At 46.1% G+C, this 16,072-nt stretch overlaps 1 protein-coding gene across 1 annotated transcript; it reads left to right on the plus strand.

The window, feature by feature from the left end:
* Positions 1 to 8,686: 8,686 nt before the first annotated feature.
* RPL14 (ribosomal protein L14) lies at positions 8,687 to 12,359 on the plus strand. Its single transcript, XM_056129498.1, has 6 exons — positions 8,687 to 8,818; positions 9,294 to 9,395; positions 10,175 to 10,269; positions 11,607 to 11,706; positions 11,804 to 11,857; positions 12,026 to 12,359. Exons 1-6 carry the CDS (start codon positions 8,816 to 8,818, stop codon positions 12,305 to 12,307), a joined length of 636 nt encoding a protein of 211 aa, XP_055985473.1. The 5' UTR covers positions 8,687 to 8,815; the 3' UTR covers positions 12,308 to 12,359.
* Positions 12,360 to 16,072: the final 3,713 nt, after the last annotated feature.

Here is a 16,072-nt window from a genome sequence, read left to right on the forward strand (position 1 = left end):
TCATATGTTTTAGGGGTACCATGGTAGCATCTACATCCAACAAAATGCCACTATTCCACCACAGTTCACTAGATAAATTTTCTTTCTTTTTTCAAGTCTTATTCTTAGAACATTAGATTTTCTTAATTTTTTATTTTAGGAAGGGCCTTCCTAAGCAGTACTCAGAATCCAGCGATACTCAACAGGGCCAGCAGTTCAATGCTGGGACCAATGATGAGGTGTTGCTTGGGCCTTGCAGTGCTAGGGACGACCATGGCCATCACGAAATGAAGAATGGGGCCAGGGGCCTCCAAAGGCACACCCAGGGGCCAGAAGGACAGTTTATAAAGATGCTTGCCAAATGTGAATAACCTCATTCCAGCCACGGTATCATATATAGTCTCCCAAGAACCAGTAGGAGCACAGAACTAGTAATAATCCCTGAAAACTGCTGGGTGTGTTCAAAAACTAACCTAATAAACAACAACAACAACAAACTATACCCAGGGATGCTCAAGCACCTTCGAATTTACATATTGGTACTGGGGATTGAATTCTAGTCAGAAAGCATGCATAGAGAGATAGATAGATGGATAGATAGATAGATAGATAGATAGATAGATAGATAGATAGATGAAAAGTGATATACAAAATATTTATAATAGAAAAATTATATCTATGGCAAGGGAAAACAGGGCTTAGGAGGACCGGTCAGTGGTTGGAATTAACCACAAGTATGTGTGGGGCTGAGGATAGGTAAGATAGAGAAGAGACTGCTATGACAATAATAGCTGTGCATGATCACGCTGGACAAGATTTGAGGGTTAAAAGTAGGTAAGGGATATTCTTGATAACATTTCAGTATCAATATTGCAAATCACAATGCCCAAAAGGAGACACAGAAAGAGAGAGAGAGAGAGAGAGAGAGAGAGAGAGAGAGAGAGAGAGAGAGAGAGAGAGAGAGAGAGAGAGTTAAAAGCACCTGCCATAGAAGCAGGCAGTGGGTCAGTGGGTGAGAGGTGGGGGGGTGATGGAAGGGAACCTGGGGACACTGGTGCTGGAAAATGTACATTGATGGAGGAATGAGTGTTGAATACTGTATGGCTGAAATCCAATTGTGAACAGCTTTGTAATTATCTATTTCAGAGATTCAATAAAAAATATTTTTAAAAAGTGTCTTCCATAGAGGCAGACTGGGCGGGGTAGGGTCTCAGCAGAAGCTAGGAGCAACTGTACAGTCTGGAATGGTCTGTGAAACAGTTACCCAATTCCAGTCTCTCAACCCTTTGCCAACTGAAGCATTCGTACATAGCCTGGAAGTCGAGAGGATAAATTCTAGCGTTGGCAGAGTTGGTAGTGCCAGAACCACTCAGGAATCAGGGGAATGCACAAAGCTCTATGTCCTGAACTGGACTGCTCAAGTTTCATTAGGGTTTTAGGTGACCCGTGGACTTCTTTTTCTCTTGGTCCAGATCCTGGGCCTTATTTATCTTTCTCTCCTTTCTTTCTTTCTATTCATGTTGGTGTTGTTGCAATGACTGGGAACCATACACAGGGGGCTGGAGTGTTCACATTTGTTTGTGAAACTCAGTGGGATCACGTTTCTTTATTTGTGGTGCTAAAGAGAATCGGGGCATCAAACTCAGGGCCTCTCACATGCAAAGGGGAAGCTCTACCACTGGTTACATCTCCAGACTATATTGCAGTGATTCTGCAACGGCTTGCCTGGGCCGCACTCTTTTTTTTTTTTTTTTTTTTTGTGATTGGTTAAGGAGTTCATCTAGAAAAGGGTTTCTTAAACTTTTTCTTCTCACAACCCCGTTTTGTCCAAGTATTGCAACATGGGCAAGAGTTGCCAGAAATATGATTCGGTTCATGGTTGACTATGAATTAATTTTTGGTTTTTGTGTGTTCACAAATCTTTTCCCATTGCCAAGTTTTTCACAACACCAACATTCAGTTATGCAATCCCATATGGGGTCATGATCTACAGTTTAAGAAGCTTGGGTCTAGGGGCCAGACAGATAGTAAAGGGGTCAAGGTACTTGCTTAATACAACCACCCATAGTTCAATACCCAGAACTGCATATGGTTCCCTGAGCACAGTCCAGGGAGTGATGCTTGGGCACAAAGTTAGAAGTAAGCCCTGAGTACCACAACTTCCTTTTGTTAACATCTTCTTACGCTCACATGCAAAAGAATTTCTGCCTTATAGTCTGACCTTTCCATGTTCCTTAGAGCTGGTGTTTCTCAATATTTTGACACAGCATCACGTGGTCAAAATCAGAGAAACCAACACCACTTCTGTAGCTGTAAACTCAAAGACAGACCACCAACACCCCTTTCAGGTATCTGGAATATTGGACAAATTTCTGCACTGTAGCACTGTCCTCTAGTTGTTCATCGATTTTCTCGAGCAGGAACCAGTAACATCTCACAACAAATTGTGAGACTTGTTGTTACTGTTTTTGGCATATTGAATACATCACGGGGAGCTTGCCAGGCTTTGCCGTGTGGGCAAGATACTCTCAGTTTTTTGCCGGGCTCTCCGAGAGGGGCGAAGGAATCGAACCCAGGTCAGCCATGTCGGCCACGTGCAAGGCAAATGCTTTACCCGCTGTGCTATTTCTACTCCTGAAAAAACTGGACACTGAATTCTAAGAGTTCTGGCCCAGTTGAAAGTCCATCAACCTCTTTTGGAACTGGTAGTTGGAAGTAGGCAACCAGCAGAGAGCTTGTGTACCTTCATTTGCATGTCTAAGATTCTTGTGATTCAGTTTGCAAATATCCTTTTTAATATAGACTCCTTTTCTTTTCTTTTTTTTTTCCCCTAGGGGTTGGAGTGTGGTTTTGGGGACACACCTAGTGATGCTTGAGGGATCACTTTCTCCAGTGTCCAGGAGACAGTGCTGTACCACAGATCCAACTTAGGTCGGCCACATGCAGGGCAAGTGCCTTAACTCCTGTGCTATCTCTCTGGTCCCAAAGGTTTTTTTGCTTACCCTCCCACTCCGCCCCACCCCACCCCCACTCCAGCACCAGGGATTAAACCCAGGGCCTCACACATGCAAGGCAAGTGCTCTAGCACTGCCTTATTGCATCCCTAGCTTAAAAAAAAAAAAACAGCTTTCAGAATTCATTCCTGTTTCACCTTGAGACTGTGAAGTGGTGCTTATTTTGTTTGTAATTAAAAAAACAATAAGGTCTATCAATTCATTGCAGTGGAAAAGACTGTACACTGTATTTGATGGAATATAAATAAAGCTTCTGAAAGTTGTGCTTTTTTTTTTTAAGGTAGATTTCTAGTGATCTTGGATCAGTTGGGTTTGGACACTGTTCCTCAACTTCAAGGATCCATTGATGCATACTTTGAAAACACATGAAGCGCACGGGTTTGTTTTTTCGTCCACAAAATGCAGGCATTGTGTGTGCTAAACTGAGGCCTTATCCCCCTTGACTGAAGGGATGAGAGGAGAGAAAGAGAGACAGAGAGATTCCACTGAAGCAGACAGGAATTCCGGGTACAGCTGGTTTTGGGGATCAGACCTTGCTTCACTGATTACCCTGGGAATTTTGCAAGCACTACAAAGAAGTAGGAGTGTGGCTGTTTCCACATGTTCTCTAGCTGGGACAGACTAACACCAACTTTGCTCAGTGTCTCTGATCAGGACCCATAAGCAGGATGCCCTGCCACTCTCATCCATCACTTGCTAAAAACAGTGGACCAGCTAAAATGTCTTAGTTCCAACTACAATGATAGTTGGAAATAATCACTTTGGACATAAACTGAGTGCTGAAAGTTGGTAGTATGTAAAAAATACATGATAACCTCTCAGTACCTGTAATGCAAACCATAATACCCATGAGGGAAGGAGAGAGAGAGAGAGAGACAGAGAGACAGAGAGACAGAGACAGAGACAGAGACAGAGAAAGGGGAGGAGAAAGAGATAGAGGGAGAGACAGAGACAGACATAGAGAGAGACAGAGAGAGACAGAGAGAAAGAGAAAGGGGGGAGGAGAGAGAGACAGAGAGAGGGAGGGAGGGGAGAGAGAGAGAGAGAGAGAGAGAGAGAGAGAGAGAGAGAGAGAGAGAGATAGGAAAAGAGCCTGCCATAGATGCAGGCTTGGAAGGGGAGACAGGTAGGAGACTGGGGACATAGGTGGTGGGAAATGTACACAAGTGAAGTGAAGGATATTGGAACATTCAATGACTGAACAAACAATCATGTACAACTTTACTTTTTTTAAAATTTTGGGTCACATCCAGCTAGGCTCAAGGGTTATTCCTGTCTCTGCACTCAGAAATCACTCCAGGCAGTACTTGAGAGACCTTACAGGATGCCAGAGATTGAACTCATGTGGGCCACATGCAAGGCAAACACCCTACCCCTGTACTATCACTCCAACCCCTCATGTACAACTTTGTAACTGTGCGTCTCATGGTGATTCAATTTTTTTAAAAAGTTAGTTCAAATAGAAAAAAGAAAAGTCTTAGTTTTTTATTTTATTTATTTATTTATTTTGCTTTTTGGGTCACACCCGGCAATGCTCAGGGGTTACTTCTGGCTCATGCACTCAGGAATTACTCCTGGCAGTGCTCGGGGGACCATATGGGATACTGGGAATCGAACCCGGGTCGGCCATGTTGGCTGAGTGCAAGGCAAACCCCCTACCCGCTGTGCTATCGCTCCAGCCCCTCGTTTTTATTTTAAATTAAATTAAATTTTTATAAAGTTGTTCACAGTAATAAATTACATTTGATATTCAAACCAATCTCACCACCATTGCACCTTCCCACCATCATATTTCCAATGTTTCCAAACCAAATCCCAAACCGAGTCCCCCAAAGAAGAACCAAAACAATTAATTTTGTATTGCTTCTTATGAATAATCTGCTCACCTATGAGTGAATCTGCAGAGAAACCCAGGTATGCAGGACCTGTGACTTAAAAGGACCCTTGACTGAAATCTCTAAGCCCACTCAGAGCGGGAATGGACCTCTGCCTCCCATCTTCCAAATTTACCAGTAGCTTGGCAGTCACACCCACACCCACAATCTGCTGCTGGCACCATATAATCTCATCAACAGCCAAGATCCAGAGACTCAGAAATGAAGCACCCAGAAGAGAGCAATATAGACCTTATCCATGAGTGAATCTGCTGTATAATCGTTTTCTAAATTTTAGAATTCCTGGAGCCACCTGTAGCGACCTCTCAGACTCTGCACCTCTGATGTACCAAGAGTAACACAGAACATTTGATGGTGTTTAACAAACATGTTAGTAATCTCTTATGCGTGGGCTCAATGGTTCCAGGATGAAATACAACCAATCTTCACACACTTTCCTCTAAGAAAAGTCTTAGTTTAAGAGTAGTCTGGGTGCTGGAGCAATAGCACAGCGGGTAGGGCATTTGCCTTGGGACTGACCCGGTTTGATTCCCAGCATCCCATATGGTCCCCCGAGCATAGTCAGGAGTAATTCCTGAGTGCATGAGCCAGGAGTAACCCCTGTGCATCTCCAGGTGTGAACCAAAAAGCGGAAAAAAAAAAATAGAGGACTTCTGGCCACTACACCTGAGCAGCTAGAGGCTTGACCACGCCTCCAATACCTGATCGGACTAGCAGGGATGACGTAGACAGGGGCGTGGCTCCAGGAGAAGACTATTGCCTCCCCCGCCCATCCCGGGCGCCAACTTGGATACTGGCAAGGGCCACGGGTTGCCCTCCTTCCTTGTGATTGGATGAGACAGCTTGGAGGGGGCGTGGCTATCCAACCAGCACTCCAAGGGTGCTGGGAGTGGTTCTGAAATCTCTGTCTTCTGGAAGTTGCTAAAAATCATCTTGCTGGTTTCTGGACGCCTGCCACCTCTCGAGGTAGACAAGACTTATTTGTAGTCATCTTGCCTTTATTATGGAGTTTTGAAGAATGTGAAAACTAGGCTGAAGAAACAGTACATCAGGTAGGGCACTTGTCTTGTAAGACACTAACCTGGGTTGATCCCTGGCACACCATCTGGTCCCCCAAGCACCTTCAGGAGTGACCCCTGAGCACAGAGCCAGAAGTGATCCCTGAGCGATGGGGGTGGGAGGGTCAAAAACAAAGGGGTTGGGCGGGGGGAGAGAGAGAAGGAGAAAGAGAGAGAGCGCAAAACTTTAGTGGAGAGCACATTGTAGGAAGAGGGGGCCCAATTATATTAAAAGATATGACTTGACTTGATGACTTGGGCACTAGTAAAGTACCTGCTTTACATGTGTAAGATGTTGGGTTCAATCTCTGGTGGACATGAGCATACACACTGACACAAGTACTTTAGCTATAGCGGAATCGAAATGAGTGACATAAAATGGCCAGAAAGAAAATCATGCAAAGTATTGGGATAAGGGTAATAGAGATAGTATATCCAGTAGGGCTCTGGCCTCGCATGCAGCCGACCTGTGTTAAAACCTGGTCACTGCATATGGTGCCTCAAGTACTGTGAGGAGTGATCCTGGAGCAGAGATTCAGGAGTAAGCTTTGAACACTGCTTGTGTGGCCCAAAATCAAATCAAAGAAACAAAACAGTACTGGGGTAAGATTGTGGAACACTTTGAATGGCAGGCTAGGGATTTTACACTTAGTGCTGTGTCTGGGGTCGGAGAGCCACTACCAGTGGTGCTCCAGAACAGGTAAGCCATATAGAGAAAGAACTCCAGGTCTGCTGCATATGAAGTGTGCATCATAGCCATTCAAGTTACCTCCCTAATTCCTAGCTCATTTTTTTCAAAAGTTCTTTATGGCTAATGAGCAAACAATAGACTAAGGACAGCAGTAAAGAAAACAAGTCACTTAGAAGGCTGCTAGAACAGTCTTGGGACTATGTGCTGGTAAAGGGCTTCGAGCCAACTAAAATAAACTTCGGAATTGCCAGCATAATGACCATCAGTTTAGGTGAAGAAAGGTAACACCAATATTTTGGAATAATGCATCAAGGCACAGCATTGCTATCAAAAATGCATAATTCTGATCATGAGAAGAAGTGCAATAATCCAGACTGAGAAAACTTCTATAACGTTTCCTCTAGAGGTGGGACAATTAATATCATTATTTGAATCAATTGCAGTTTAAACTATTGTAGAAGTTCCTGATTTTGATCATTGTACTGAGTATGTAGGCTTAATGTTCCTATTTTAGGAAATAACACCATTTGTGCAAGGATAAAACAACAAGCATGTCACAATTTCTCAACTGGCTTAAGAAAAAAAATGACAGAATGATTAACAAATTTAAGAGAGTTGGAGAAATAGAGTGTTGGGAGAAATAAAGATTTGAGGAACATAAGAGAATCACCTATAGGGATTACTTTTAGTATATCTGCAACTTCACTGTCAGTTCCAATTGCTTTAAAATGAAAGGTTAAGGGCCATAGAAATAGGACAAGTGTTAAGGATGCTTGCCTTGACAATGGCAGACCAATTGGATCCACTGCACATGACTTATGAACATCGCCAGAAGTAGCCCCTGAGCACTACTGCGTGTGGTACAAAACCCCAACAAAGAAAAATAAAACGAAAGGTTAATAAAATTACTGAGTGGATGGAGAGCCAGTTCGACAGATTGAGCGCATACTGAGTGCAGCTATGAGGACCTCCTGAATACCTTTGTTTGCAGGTATTCAGGAGGTCCCCAAAGCGAACCCCAATCAGGGATAGCCCCCTCTGAGCACTACCGGTGTTCCACCTCTGCCCCCAAGGGGGGAAAGGGAAAGAAATAAAATAACTATGCTCATTTAGTCAAGATAAAAACTCACTGTTATGAGTTCAGAGGAATACTTAATGAACAGTGGAAGAGAAAACAATGATTCTTTAAACTTGTTTTTTGGTGGGCATTTTCGGCTGTGTCAGGACTTACTCCTGGCTCAGTGCTCAGGGATCGCTCCTGGTGGGGCTCAGAGGATCACTATACGGTGCCCTGGAAGCAACAGGAGTTGGCGGCGTGCAAGGAAAGCAGGGCCCTTATCCCGGGTACTAACTCTTCGGCCCCAAACGTTTTTTTTTGTTTTTTTTTTTAACGAAAATCAAATAGAATGCTGATAGTTACAAAGGAAGGTGTCACTTCAGTGTTGTTTTTTTTTTTTTTAATTTTTCAATGAATCACTGTGAGGTACAGGGACAGACTGACAAACTTAGGTGCGCACGAGTCCTCATACTATGATCGAGTACCCATCCCTCCACCAGTGCCGATTCTCCACTCCCATTATTCTGCTTTTTGTTTTGTCCTGAGGGTGCATAGGGTGTACTCCGTTGCTGCTTGCTATCTCTCCTCTTTTTTTTTAAATAGTTTTTTAAAATAATTTTTTTTTCTTTTTGGGTCACACCCGGCAATGCACAGGGGTTACTCTTGGCTCTGCGCTCAGGAATTACCCCTGATGGTGCTCAGGGGATCATATGGGACGCTGGGAATCGAACCTGGGTCGGCCGCCTGCAAGGCAAACGCCCTACCCACTGTGCTATTGCTCCAGCCCCTTAAATAAATTTTTTAATGAATCACCGTGAGGTTCAGGGACTTCAGTGTTCTTTACCATCCTAATGTCCTAAGAGACGGCATTCCCATCCCTCCCCCTAATCCGCTCGGTGCTTACGACCCAACATCTAGCTCCCCCCCACTCCCCCCACTCCCCCCACTCCCCACCCGCCAGCCAGCGCGGCCGTGGAGTCCCAGGGCGCAGGCGCAGGCTTACGCGCGCACGCCCGGACTCCCGACCAATCAGCGGGCACGCTGGCGCGGAGGGCGGGGCGGTGTCCTACACATGCGCAGGCTGGGCCGGGCCTTTCCTCTTCTCGCCGAGCGCCGCCAAGATGGTGAGTTCCGCGCGCGGCCGCGTCCGTGTGCGGCCTCCGCGCCGCCGCCCCTCCGTCCCGGCGAAGTCGTGGGGGCCTGCAGCGGCGCCCCCCGGGCCCGAGGGAGCGTGAGACTCGAGGCGCGGCGAGTTCCCCGCGCCCCTTCCGCGCGTGCGGCGGCCGAGCGCGTGGACGGCGCGGCGGGCCCGGGGCGCGGCGTGCGCGGCCGGAGAAAGCTTGGAGGGCGCAGCGGACCGGGACCGCATGGGGCGGTGCTCGGCCTCGGAACCCAGCTTGGGGGACCCACCCCGTCCCTGCGGATCGGTGCTCCCCACCCAGTGCCCCCGTGGCACTTGGCCTTGCTCCTCCCTGCCCCCCACCCCACCCCTGTCTCATTTCCCCGCTGGAATAAAGCCTCGTTGCCTCGAGTCCTGCCAGGCCTTCTTGGAGAGCCCTTGGGTGCAGCCTAACCCTTTTTCCGTCCCCTCTGTTTCAGGTGTTCAGGCGCTTTGTGGAGGTCGGCCGAGTTGCCTATGTCTCCTTTGGGCCTCATGCCGGGAAGCTGGTGGCGATCGTCGATGTTATCGATCAGAACCGGGTAAGTGCTATTTTTTAATCCCCTCCCCCCCCAAAAAAAAAGAAATAAAATAGGGCGGCGGTGACGGTAGGTGGCGATTGGCCCCACGGCTCCCCCATCAGTGTCGTGGCGTTACTGACCGTGGAGGAAAAGTAAGCGCAGAGCTGAGAAAGCACCCCTGGGTTTTTAATGTGGAGCCCGCCGGCCTACCGTAGGGGTGGAGAGGGGGAGATGCGTGGGTAAAAGAGGTCACTGCACCAGCAAGGGAGTTCTAACAGAACCAGGCGCAAAGGCAATTCATGATTGGGTTTCAGCCATACAATATTCAAGTATCCATCCCTTCACTAGTGTACATTTCCCACCACCAATGTCCCTACTTGGCCTCCTGCCACCCTCCCCACCTTAAAAAAAATCTAAAGAACTATAATAATTATTTTTTTTTTAAAAGGAAAAAAGCCATCATGCTCCCTGAAGCCCTAAATGTACCTCGATGCCCTTCAGAGCATCAAGATGTGGAGTAAGGGAAATAGATAATTTGAGTGTCACTGTTGAATAGTTGGGCTTCAAGCAAATAAACTTTTTCATTCTTTTTAAAAATTAAATTTAAAATGTCAGAATTATTGACCTGGTTATACCTTGTTGGTTTGTAAGTGGTGAACTAATCAAAATAACTATACAAGGCATTTAGATCAGAGTCTGGAAGGATGGATCCTACTACAGAACTACAGTAGTGTCCATTGTGATGGTTGGGTTTTTTTTATTGATGCTCTTGACATTGACCATACTGATATGTGTTCTAGGCTTTGGTTGATGGGCCCTGCACTCGGGTAAGGAGACAGGCTATGCCCTTCAAATGCATGCAGCTCACGGACTTCGTCCTCAAGTTCCCACACAGGTAACCCTCCAGCCTCAGTTGTCCTGACACTGGCTGTGTTTGTTGCAAAGTTTTCTAGGTTTTGCCTTTTTGTTCCTTTGGCTTTCTTCCCCCCCCTCCTTCCGGCATCTTGATATGTAAGAACCTGTCTCCATTTGTGACTTGTAATCCAGTATTTTTGCTTAGAGATTATTATGTAGTTTTAAAGTAGGTCATATAGTCCTTAGGTTTTAAACTTCTGGAGGGGCAGGCACCCAGGATGCTCTAGGACAACCTCCAGGCCAGTGCTGAGGAGGACCAGTGGGACACATGCAACACATGCAAACCTTAACTGATGTCTCCCATTTTGGCTTTTTGATGTTACTCCTCAGGAATATAGTAGCCAGTCCCAAGGAATAACGCTACAGTGTAGAAGTAAATAGGTAACATTAACTGTTCCAGTGTTCTCTCCTATAGTTATTTTCTAACCCCCAACCCCCCCACCCTGTATTTCCAGCTTTGCCTTTATCATCCTTTGTTTTAGAATTTACACGACAGAGATTAAGGTTTTCTGGTCTCCCAAACATCCTTCATTAGTTCAGCTTTTAATGTGCTAAGTAGTGAACAGACATCATCTTGGTATGAAAAGTTTGGTTGTAGTCACAAGGGAATCAGGCAATCAGTATGGGGGTTTATTTTTAAGAAGAAAGATACTCGGTTGTCAGGATAGGTATCATTAGCGTTCTGCTGCAGTGGCAAAATGACTAATTGGATTCTATGATGATTAGGCCACAAATTTTTTAAGGCCCTGTTGTATAGAACAAAAGCATTAGACCGAAGGTTGAACGCTACCTCAGTTCTAAGAAATTGCTTTCTACAAATTTACTGCCCTGGAGAGATAGGTACAAGGTCAGAGGTGATACTGATCCTTAAGACAGCTGGCTAGTTAACTTTTTTAATTAAAATTCTGTTGAGAGTTTAAAATATCTTTACTTAACTCAAGAACTTGGTGTGCCTGGACACCAAGTGTGTGTTCTGTGTTGTGTTCTGTGGAGACAATGATAGGGTATAACAAATGGGAGCCATGTCTTTTTGGGTTATTTTGCTTGTGCTTTTTGGGTTTCAGGTCCACACCCAGTTGTGCTCTGGGATTATTCCTGACTCTGCTCAGGAATCACTCTGGGAGGACTCAGGATCATATGAGGGACTGGGATCAAACCTGGGTTAGTCACTTACAAAGCAGGAATACTACCCCCTGTACTGTAGCTCTGGTTTTCCTTGTGCATTTTATCTGGGAAGGATAAGTTGCTTTCCAGAGACACAAGCTCTTCTCTGGTCTGACCGAAAGTGTTTTTTCAATCTGTTCTGGTTCTTTATAGTGCGCGTCAAAAGTATGTCCGGAAAGCTTGGGAAAAAGCAGACATCAATACAAAATGGGCGGCTACAAGGTGGGCCAAAAAGATTGAAGCCAGAGAAAGGGTAAAGATTTTTATTTGAATTTTGACTATTTCCTCTTTTCAAAAAAAAAAAAGAACAGTAATATGGGAATAACTTTTTCTTTTTTTTTTTGTTTTAGAAAGCCAAAATGACAGATTTTGATCGTTACAAAGTCATGAAGGCAAAGAAAATGGTAAGTCTTTTAAACTTTCACAGTTGTGTTTTAGTATTTAATTCAACTACTTTTTGACTCTTGTTAAGCTTTACGGAACAAAATTGCCTTTATTAGGTGTTTTGAACAGAATAGCCGTTAAATCTGATTCATGGGCAGTGGATTAATTTATGCATTACTCTTTTTCAGAGGAACAGAATAATCAAACTTGAAGTTAAGAAGCTTCAAAAGGCGGCTCTCCTGAAAGCTTCTCCCAAAAAAGCCGCTGCTGCAAAGGGTGCAGCCGCAGCCACTGCTGCTGCAAAGGTTCCAGCTAAAAAGGCTGCTGCAGGCAAGAAGGCCCCTGCCCAGAAGGCTCCTGCACAGAAAGCTGCAGGCCAGAAGGCAGCAGCACCTCCAAAAGCTCAAAAGGGTCCGAAAGCTCCTGCTCAGAAAGCAGCTGCTCCAAAAGCATCTGGCAAGAAAGCCTAAGAGTACATGGCTCTGTTATAGGGTAATAATAAAGATTCTTGTTGACATTTGCCATAGCTGCTTCATTTGTGATGAAATGGCTCATGAGGGGAGTATGACGCTTGCTGAGAGTGGGATTGTCCTATCTTTTGAAGTTATTGTTTCGGTGCCACTTAACTTGCTCAAGGGACCAGGCAAAAAGCACCAGAAGTTAAATTTGATGTTTCTATACGTCATAATTCAGCAGACCCAAAGTCTTAGCTAGGCAATATTCTTTTGGGATATCTAGCACTTTGTAATTAGAATACCAGATACATTTCTTAGGCGAGTAACATTAATTGTCATGTAGAATCCTGATGGCAAAATGCACAATATACCAACGAGTGGGTATTAAGCTTTCTTCATTTTCTAAGAAAGTCTGACTTAAAAGCTTCGGTAGACAGTTGCCCTTTCAGACTGGTGACTCCAAAATGTAGTTCATGTAACAGAAACTTAACTACATTGCTTGAATACTGAGAGTTCAAAAAGTGTGGGCATGCACCATGAGTGGCCATGAGCCTCCTCCCCACCCTACTTGAAAGGAGGGAAGGAAGTACAGGCTGGTTGTGTCAGTCTCCGTTTCTTCCTATCTTTGTCCCCATGAGGCTTACTGCCTCATTCCAGTCTCACACTCCCCATCCATTTTGAGATTAGGCCTTCCTAACCCCAGCAGGGTCCTTATCCAGTTTTCTTGTGGGGAATAACCTTAATCTTAAAAGTTATGGCACTTGGCCTGTCCCATTTCCATGCCAGGGTAGCTTATAGCTTGCCCTGGGTCCAAGTCCCTCTCAGGATTTTTTTAAAATCTTTGGGTCACACCTGGCGGTACTCGGGACCATATGGGATGCTGGGAATCAACCTGGGTGGGCCGCATGCAAGGAAACGCCCTATGTGCTGTACGCCCCAGTGCCCCAGTACTGTTTTTGGGGGGGTAATAAGAACTAAGGGCGACTTGAGACATAAGTAATAATGATAGATGCCCCGGAATATATTTAGAATTAACCAAGTTACAAAAGCTTAGCATTTACTGTCTTCCAGTTCAAAAAGTTCCAGTTGCTCTAAAGTTAACTATGCAAAGGCCATAAAGGAAAGAGAAAAGCAATATTTCACTTAGAAATAACAAAAAATCAAGAGTCTTAGATGAATCTGACTTACTAAGTCACAGGGTCTGATTTGGGGGTAAGTGATAAAACGGGAAGCAGAGCACAAAGAAGTTTAAGATGAGCTGGAGCGACAGTACAGCAGGCAGGGCGTTTGCCTTGCACGCAGCCGACCTGGTTTCAATTCCCAGTATCCCATATGGTCCCTAGAGCACCGCCAGGAGTTATTTCTGATTGCATAAGCCAGGAATAACCCCTGTGCATGCATCATTGGGTATGACCCAAAAAGCCACCAAAAAAAAAAAAAAAAAGTTAAAGATGAATGCCGAGGAAACGGGAGCATTATGATGGGTGTTAATAAACCTACACTCCTTACAGTGGGGGAGAAAGGATAAATCAAATATTATCCAACTATACCACCCAGCAAAAGAGTTTCATTTAGATAAGCCAGTGAGGCCTGAAAGCTTTTATTAGGGAGCCATTCAATACAATTTAAACTTAAACCAAGCAGCTTTAAGTAGATGGCAATATTGACGAGCTTTAAAGGTAATTTATTAAAAATTGGAGGGAGGCGAAAGAGCTTTTGGGACACTGGTGGTGCCCCAAAAGCTCTAGTCAGAATTTTATAACCGCACCAAGAAACAATGCGGACCCTTAGTCCTAAAGAACCAAGGATCATCTACCTAAAGAGCCAAAGGCAGCGAGTGGCCAGTGGGCTTTGCAGACACGGCTTGGAGGAACCATGGAGAAAGGCCAGCCTCCCTGCTTCCTAGAGAGGCGCCGTCTGCTTGCGCTTCCGCCTCGGCTCGGCTCCGCCCCGCTTCCGGCGCCCGGCGCCCGACCTCGTGCTGCCCCCGCTGCTGCGCTGGTCGAGCTAGTCGTCCCGGGGTTCGTGGCTCTGGCCCTTGCACGCAGCAGGCGCAGCCCGGTAGGCCTTGCACCTGCCCCCTGCCCGCCGTGGCCTGAGCGGCTCTCCCCTCTTCCGAAGAGCTGGCGCCCACATTCACCGGTTCCCGGTACTCAGGGAGGGGGACGGTGATATTTTGGAGTCGCCTGGCTCCCGGGTTGCAGTGTTCAGATGATCCGGGTTGGGTCTGCAATCAGTCACACCCGCGAGGACTAAGACATTGAGTTGTCTTACTCCTTCTCCCCGGGGCCAGTTCACCCGAAGCCAGTGGTTTGTCCTGGGGGCTGGCTCGGGTCTGGGGTCTTTGCTATGAATTTTTTTTTTGTAAAGCTACGAATATCCCTGGCAGTGGATAAAGAGACACTTCCTAGGTGCTTATACCAGTCAGGCACGAAGCAGGTGATCCATCCTTCATCCTAGTCGGATGCCTGGGTTGGTGGCCAGAGCTGGTTCATGCTTGGGACACATAAAAGAATCAATCGGGCTGGAGCGATAGCTTAGCGGGTAGGGCGTTTGCCTTGCACGCGGTCGACCCAGGTTCGATTCCCAGCATTTCATATGGTCGCCTGAGCACCGCCAGGGGTAATTCCTGAGTGCAGAGCCAGGAGTAACCCCTGTGCGTTGCCGGGTGTGACCCCCCCAAAAAAACAAACAAACAAAAAGAATCAATCAATAAAGCCAGGAACTAACTGCAACGCTTGACATGTAAAGGGCATACTTTATAGAAATGTATAGCCTCCTGAGGGAGATTTATAGCAAATTGTCAACTGAGTGGCCAAAGTCAGTTTCACTGTGATTCTCTCCTCGCAGCTCCACAGGACTCTTGGTTTTCCACACCCAGAGCCCCGTGCATGAAGCCAGTGGTCAGCCATGCTGCAGAAATTGTGGTCCCAGGTAAGCTGACTTCCTTTCAGATTTCCCTATTTAGATGTAAAAATGGTTAGTGCTTCAGTCAGAGGGAGGTGGTCAGTCCTATGCATCCATCAGCAGAATATGGCCAAGGGAGCACAGCCAGGTGTGGCCCAACCCCTTCTGCATATGCCAAAAAGAGTACCTAGTGCTGGGGAGATAACTCAGTGGGCTAAGAGGGCTAAGAGCCTGCTCTGCTTGCAAGAAAACCTGCCCGAGATTGGCCACGTGCAAGACAAGTGCCCTGCCCGCTGTCTTTCTGGCCCCATGAATGTGAATTCTTTCCAGGAGTGATCTTATGAGTGAATTGGTATGAAACTAGCCTGCAGGACAGTGCACAGATACCTAAACAGCCTGTGATCATTTTCTTCTTTTTGAGCAGGTTGAAATAGCCAGGGGTAGGGGCTAGAGTGATAGTACAGTGGGTTGGGTGTTTGCCTTGCACGTGGGCAAGCCAGGTTCAATCCCTGGCATCCTATATGGTCCCCTGTAGGATAACATTTGTTTGTCCTTTCTCCCTGGCCGCAGGGACAGACAGTGCCTTCTTGTGCCTGTAGTCAGGTATGTTGAGGAGATGATACTGCATAGTCCTCAAGGGAGAGAAGATGAATGGTTGAAAGGGGGGAAGATTTCTTAGTGAAAAGAGTTCTCTGCTTGGGGACTCGTTTTTCTGTCTGAAATAAAGATGTGGAAGGGGAGTGGGGCCTGGAGAGATGGTACAGTGGGTAAGATACTCCTTGTATGTGGCTGACCTGGGTTCGATGCCTGTCTTACTTACACTGGTCCCCCGAGTTCTGTCAGAAGTGAGCTCTGGGCACAGACAGCTGTGAC

This window comes from Sorex fumeus, unplaced genomic scaffold, assembly GCF_029834395.1.
Source record: "Sorex fumeus unplaced genomic scaffold, SorFum_2.1 ptg000072l, whole genome shotgun sequence".
In the NCBI taxonomy this organism is placed as follows: Eukaryota; Metazoa; Chordata; class Mammalia; order Eulipotyphla; family Soricidae; genus Sorex; species Sorex fumeus.

What these genes read in the sequence shown, in the direction of transcription:
- RPL14 (XM_056129498.1), top strand. An exon ending in ATGTTATCGATCAGAACCGG is followed by an intron (nt 9,396 to 10,174) that starts GTAAGTGCTATT and finishes TATGTGTTCTAG; the next exon opens with GCTTTGGTTGATGGGCCCTG. An exon ending in TCATGAAGGCAAAGAAAATG is followed by an intron (nt 11,858 to 12,025) that starts GTAAGTCTTTTA and finishes ACTCTTTTTCAG; the next exon opens with AGGAACAGAATAATCAAACT.